Source organism: Gavialis gangeticus, unplaced genomic scaffold, assembly GCF_001723915.1.
Source record: "Gavialis gangeticus isolate Ggan-Ray unplaced genomic scaffold, GavGan_comp1, whole genome shotgun sequence".
NCBI lineage: Eukaryota > Metazoa > Chordata > Crocodylia > Gavialidae > Gavialis > Gavialis gangeticus.
This window is the reverse complement of record NW_017729025.1, coordinates 65,827,611-65,834,858: the sequence shown is the minus strand read 5'-3', so window position 1 is coordinate 65,834,858 and position 7,248 is coordinate 65,827,611. Positions and strand designations below refer to the sequence as shown.

Here is a 7,248-nt window from a genome sequence, read left to right as displayed (position 1 = left end):
TGGTGCTAAATGCTGATAGTGATAAGGGAGCTGATAAATGCTCTGTTATCGGGTGGGGGGGAGAACCCCTCCCTAATCAGAGCTTCCTGCTGCGGCCTGGCCACACCCCCTCAGCTCAGTATTATGGAAGGGAGGGCTGCACTAGTGCCCCCCAGCTTTTGGCCTGAGCCACTACAGGCATATGACTGAATTTCCTCAGTCCAGAGGAGATGTCTGTCCGGCTGCAAACTGGTTCAGCCTAGCCAGGTTAGACTAACGTGCAAAGATTGAATCAATTCAAGCTCAGGCTTTTTAAATGTCTGTCCCTAGCTTAAGTGTCTGTATTGCCTTGTAGAAGAGCAGCTTACCCTTAGGCTGTCATAATTTTATTTGGATGACCAGCTAAGTCTAATGTGTTCACTGGCAGCAAAATATTAGCGTTAAACTAGTAGGTGCCTTCACCATAATTCTAAAATAAATTGTTCTATTTTCTTTGTATGTAAGTAATCAGCTTCCATTATGAATTTACTGGAACCTGAAAGAATAAACAGAACAGCTTTCTTAAATGAATTTTCTTTCTCAATAAACAGCTTCTGGATTTCAAATAATTGCAGAATAGATGTATACATTTCACTGAAGCTTGTAAAACCTTAAGTTAGCTATTGTTTGAGGCACAGTTTTACCACAGAACACCTTGTTTATAATGGATATTGGTCTTTAAAAAAATCTAGGTACAAGTGACAATTCCAAAGCAAAGACTCTCAAAGTCCTCGAGTTGATTAAAAATAAAAAAGAAGGAAGTTGGTGCAGTGAGCATTCTTTCCTCTTTGTTGACAGAGAAATTTGTTCATTGTGTGTTGTATCATTTTGTTTTACAGTCTGTTTTCACGTGTGATGAATACTGGATCACAGTTTGTAATGGAAGGAGTAAAGAACTTGGTATTGAAGCAGCAAGTAAGTTTAACAAAATAAAATAATAATCAAAATTTTTAGACTCTTCTGGTTGAACTTTTCAGAAGTGAATAGCCATAGGTTTTTGGATACTTTAATAAAATACACTGTACTAATGATAAAGCAAACAATAAATATAGCTAGCCACTGTAACAGTCAATAGATATACAAAATAAATGCATTTTTATATTTTTTTGCATTTTAAATATTGAGAAACATTCTAGTTTTGGGTCGTATTCATAGTCCTCCATCTGAGAGCACAGATTAAATGAGATAAGCTCCTAAATAAGTGAACAATATCTAGGATCTACCAGTCCCTTCTGAAAACCAAGTTCAGTATCCTAAAGAGACCACTTAGAATTTTTTTAATGAAAACTAAAATCTTATTTACACAGAAAATATGTAAACATGTTTCCTTTTCTTCTTAGATTATAACATATTTTATTACTGACAATAACCCTGCCAAAAGTGTGGAAAGTCAAACAGTACTTTTGTTCATTCACATTTAAAACACTGCTCATTTTCCACATGTGTAAAATAAAACAGCCAGTCTTGAAGTGTGACAAGCGGAATGAGTTTAATATGTAGAGAGATGATACATTGTAGATAAGCAGTTTCTCGTAATAATATTTTATGACATAAGTAACTTAGCCTTTTTTCTTTTGGAGACTCATTGGCTGCCCATAAGCAGGAACATGTGCTTTGCAATGCCTCAGAAGTTGTTGAGGCACTGCAAAACACGCAGCACATGTGAATTGGTTTGCTAGGAAATCCTGATAGCTAAAAAAATCCTAGAGAAAAAAAACAATGTGGCACACGTGGCAGCAGCCAGAGCCACACTCCAGCTGCTGGCCAGGCTCCACATGTTGGGATTGCTGCTGCTGGAGCCCCTGGAGACCCCCAGGAACCCAGGTGCCGGCCTCAGTCTTCCCTACCCCACCCAAGGCAATTTGCTGCATACCAGAGCGTGCATGCACAGGCATATTCCCCAAATAGGTGCCATTGCTAGTTGTCCCCAGGGAAATGCACATATACAGTCATGGGGGGGTGCCCACTTACTTTAAAAAATGCAAGTTTTTAAGATTTTTTTTATCTTGCTTTTTACTCCTGTGTCCAGTACTGAACAATTTAAGATTTTTTGGCATGGCCAAAATATCTCCTGGATTTTAAACTTTTTACAATTTTTGTGATGTTTGTATAAATGTCCATTCATCTTACTTATAGGTTCACTCAGGTATTCCTCCTTTTGCTCAGCCTCTCTTGTATTTACCTTTTCCCTGTGGACTTTCCTTCTCTGATGTATCCTTTCAGTAAAACAAATCCAGTCAGTCACTTTATAAAACTGTCCATGAGCTTATTGTAACAAAAGTAGTTGAATTTTTTTTTATGTAATCCTTTAAAATTCCTGTCCAGGCCCTTTGTCTCGTATCAACTAACTGCTTCACTGTTGTTGCAATGGCAAGACATTGACAGTGCCCTAATCTCCCCATCTTTTAGCTGTGGCAGGTTATAGGGTGTTTTTGGTGTTTCAGTTATTGTTCTTGTAGTTGTGGTAAAGGACTGAAGTGGCACTCCCAGGAATTCTTTTAGTTAATGATAACATGTAAATCCAAGGAACTACCATATTGATTAACACAACTTCATCTTCCCTACAATATGTGTTGCTCTCCACTTCATATAGAGCTTCTGCTAAGATCATCTTTGTCCATCACTTTGAAAATATAACATATAAGAAATCAGCCAACATGTAACGGTGAAGACCAGGGATTTTGATGAAAGTTGATATTTAATTTCAAAACTAAAAAAGTTGAGGACCTGGATATACATTTACATAAACTTTGATATGCGGTACATTTTTCACACTATGTAAGCTGTTTTAATGCAACAGAAAGTGAACATTCCCATGTTCATGATATTTGTTCAGCTAAAGAAATTGTATCTGCCATTAAAAAGTTGCTGATAAACAACAACTGTTTTGTTGCACAAAACTTTTCAGAACACATTTAATGTGTGTGCAGGTCTCTCTGACCCCCAGTATCTCTCTGCTCTTCTCTTCTTCTGCCCCTCCAAACAAGGAGGGAGGGAAGGAAGGAGGAAGAGAGACTGACTCCTTCATAATCTGCCCAGCCAATGAGCTGTCAGTGTGCCGTGCGAGGACCCTACCGCTGTCGCCACACCGGAGCACAGGGTCCCACCAATGTTCTCACGCCAACAGCAGTGCCCTGAGAACAACTGCTACCACTACCAGAGCCCTGGGAAAAGTCAGGGTTTTGGCAAGCAACATTGACAAAGCCACCACTCAATCAACTTTTACCACCATACATGGCTTGCAGGCTGACCTGCCAGCCATTGCTATGATGGTAATGGCTTACTGGTCTGCAGCAGTGGCAAGGGTTAAATGGGTAAGGGAGACCACCAAATTGCCACTTGCCACTCTAGGTGGCTTGTGGGCAGGCCCGTCAGCTGTTACCACAGAGGCAACAGCTCATAGGTAGAGCACATCCCACCCACTGAGAGGTTCTCCTGGGGAGTCAGTGGAGCTAAAGAACCATGTCTTTACCACCCCCTAGCTGGAGAGGATACTTTTTCAGTGAATTGGTCGTACTGTAGCCAGGGGGCTGTGCACATGTGCACCTCCTCTAGCAGTCTATTTTTAGCAGCACTCCAAAAATAATGTGTTAGAGGCCTTTTTTGTCAATATAAATTACACCATAATCCAAAGTAGACAGATGAGCAACTGTCTGGGGTATTGTGCCTTGCCAGTGGGTGACCAGGAGAGAAAACGGCTACCTCAAGTTAAACTGTAGGCAAATGATGCCTACACTGGTATAAATTACACGGGTTAATGTTCTCTGATATTTTTTTTCCTGGAGTAATTCTGAAACAGAATTGAGTAACTTGCACTTATGTTGGGCCCTTTATTGCAAGTCCACTCTTTTCTTTTACACCTATGTAAATGTTGTATGTGCTAGATCAGAAAACATGGGCATGTATTTATTCCCTAGATGCTGTACATACAGATATAAGATATACTGCCTTTATGTCCTGACAGTTATTTGCCACCTTTAGATTGCTTCTTCACTTGGGTTTCTAGATACTGCCATAATATAAATTTTTATAATAGTAACAAATTCCATTTATGCTACTCAAGATAGGGCTGTGGGGCCTGTCCACCTAGATGGTAACAAAACTTAAACCTACTCAGTGGTGAGAAACAAGCATAAACAGAAAATCTCTCTCAAGCTCTTCAAGCACAGCAGGAGAAATTAAATGTAAACATGACTAAATCCATTTCTCCTGCTGACAGTTACAGTGCACCTAATTTTGTAGACAGGCTACTTGCTTAAGCAAGAATCTTTTTATGACTATATTGTTAAAAACTTGGGTGCTGATTAAATAACTTTCAAGTAAAATAACAATCCTCAGTATAAAGTTGCTTAATATTAAGGTGAATATTAAAGGAGAGTTAAGCTGGTTCTCAAGCTTTTTTTTAAATGTTTCTTAGAAGAGAAAATAGTAAATAAGAAGAAATATAACCTCTTGTCACCTCTGAAATCAGAAAGGCAAATGTTAATCATCATTTTTATAGAAATGTACTTTTAAAGCATATTACATTGTATTAGTAAGTTTAAACTTTCTTTGCTTGCACCTTCAGATTATATTGCTTTTTCAAAGTAGTTAGTTGTATTCAAACTGCATTAGTATAATTAGGATATTTTCTGTTTTGATTTAATGAGTGTTTGTTTCTTCTGTTTAGCTCAGATACTATATTTAAAACCAAAGTCTCTGAAGACCCAGAAAACAATGATAGCTTTGTAGTCACTAACAGTAGCCTTCTATCTAATGGCAATATTGCATATCGTCACCCCACTAAGGAGGTTGAGAAGGAAGCATGCTTTCCATTTAAATATCAGGGAACTGATTATTAGCAGATGATAAATTTCTGGTACTGGTTTTATATTTCCCTCAGTTTTTACTTCAACATTTTATGTAGCTATTTCGATAATTAAAAAAAATTAAGAAAATGAGTACATCATCCCAGATCATCATGTAAATAATAGATGAACACAAAGATTAGTATGGTACTAACAAATATTGGGAAGAGAACCCAGATTCTTTCACTCAGACTCCTGTTCTAACAACTTCAGATTTTTTATCCCCAAAAATGCTTCACAGTTGAGGGGCAGTAAGTCATGTAAAGCTTTTCCATTTGGTAAATAAAAATCAAATATTTTTGTAGCAGTTGTGCCAAATAGCTTTCCTCAGATCTTCAGTCTCAATTTAGATATTTCTTTTATTTTGCTTTAGATCAACGCCTAACATTTGCATCATGCGTACTTTGTAATCTTTGTTGTTTTCGTAACAGACCTTTGATTTTTGAGGAGGAGAGAAGTTCTGTTATCTTCTTTTTACAGATGACTCGTTAACACAGAGATAAGCTAAGTGACTTGTCCAAGCTTGCATCAAAATCTATGGTGGAACAAAGAATTGAATTCCAACAATTTAAGTGTGGCTTATCAATTACTTATCAGATGGTGCACAAGCATCTGGTATCCCCACACTTCTCCATCTTAAAACTGTAAACTCCTTTTTCATGTTTTCAGATAAGTAGTCCTCCAACTCTTTTGATCCATGGCTTAAAAAAAAATGTCCAGCCATCCTGTAATCATGGGTCATGGTAAAATTATAGTGGGAGGGTTTGCGGCTCCAGCATCCTACTAATGAATGCCACTTAGTTGAAAGGAGGAAAAAAAACCTCTCGTCTCATTTCTGGCTCCTACTTGTTCCTAAAATCCTGGTCCTCTCATTCTCCTCTCCGGTGTGTTTGATATGTCTTGATGTCATGAACAAAATGCAAAAGACATAGGTCCCCTGGTTCTACACATGTGAATATCACCATCCTGTTGTGGAAAATATAGAAATATAAAAGACTAACTGGGTACAGCTAAATGGTGAATATAAGACATGTTGTATATAAAAAATAAGAAGAATTGACTTCACTGAAGTTGTATCTTCATTTGCACTTTACTGCTATGGGAATTTTGGTCAGAGCCTTCCTACTGCAGATACAATGTACTGTCATTAAGAAAATAAAGTTTTTGTCTTTTTCTGAAGGCTTTATATATACAGGCATACCTCGTTTTATTGCGCTTTGCTTTATTGCGCTTCGCAGTATTGCGTTTTTTACAAATTGAAGGTGCTGTGAACATTGTTGAAATGACAACAAAGGATTTAGAATATTATATAAACTTAATTGATGAAGCAGCAGCAGGGTTTGAGAGGATTGACTCCAATTTTGAAAGAAGTTCTACAGTGGGTAAAATGCTATCAAACAGCATTGCATGCTACAGAGAAATCTTTCATGAAAGGAAGAGTCAGTCGATGAGGCAAACTTCGTTGTTGTCTTTAAGAAATTGCCACAGCCACCCCAACTTTTAGCAACCACCACCCTGATCAGTCAGCAGCCATCAACATTGAGGCAAGACCCTCTACCAGCAAAAAGATTATGACTCGCTGAAGGCTCAGATGATGGTTAGCATTTTTTAGCAATAAAGTATTTTTTAATTAAGGTATGTACATTGTTTTTTTAGACATAATGCTATTGCACACTTAATAGACTACAGTATAGTGTAAACATAACTTTTATATGCACTGGGAAACCAAAAAATTCGTGTGACTCTCTTTATTGCGATATTCGCTTTATTGCGGTGGTCTGGAACCGAACCCGCAATATCTCCGAGGTATGCCTGTAATACTATAGAGGAAATGAAGCATTAATTAAGTTACCTTGAAATTGGAAAGTGTTCCACAGATTCATTTTGTAAATAAGCTGGATAAAAATATTAGTAATTAATAGAACCACTAAAAAATAGGACCGATAGGGAATGCTTAACTAATGTTTCTTGATTATCATGTGGTCTAAACCCCTTCTCATGTCTGGCTCAGCCATCCCAGCCAAATGTTTTTCTGACTTGCACTTAAAGGTTTCCAGTGGTAGAGAATTCACACTATCCAATTAATTTGTTCCACAAGAATTTTTAGAAACTTCTTCTAAATATCCAGCAAACATTTCCCTTGAGTAATTTAATCCCATTACTGCTTTTCCTTTCACCCATGGACACAGATAATTCTTGATAGCCACCCTTTTTTTAACAATCCTTCTTACATTGTTAATGTAAGACTGTCATTGTTATGACTCTTATCATATTCCCCCTCTTGATTTGCTTCTCCAGACTAAATAACCCCAATCCTAACTTTCCTTGTATGTCATGTTTTCTAGACTTCTGATCACTTTGTTGCTCTCCTCTGGACTCTCTC

General features: G+C 37.6%; 1 protein-coding gene across 2 annotated transcripts in view; it reads left to right on the top strand.

Moving 5' to 3' along the window:
* SCFD1 (sec1 family domain containing 1) overlaps positions 1-7,248 on the top strand; it is a 154,124-nt gene that overhangs the window by 117,271 nt on the left and 29,605 nt on the right. For both annotated transcript variants that reach the window (XM_019518925.1, XM_019518926.1), the window contains exon 19: positions 858-933. In XM_019518925.1, coding sequence (XP_019374470.1) covers positions 858-933 — 76 coding nt within the window. The remainder of the gene's footprint in view (positions 1-857; positions 934-7,248) is intronic.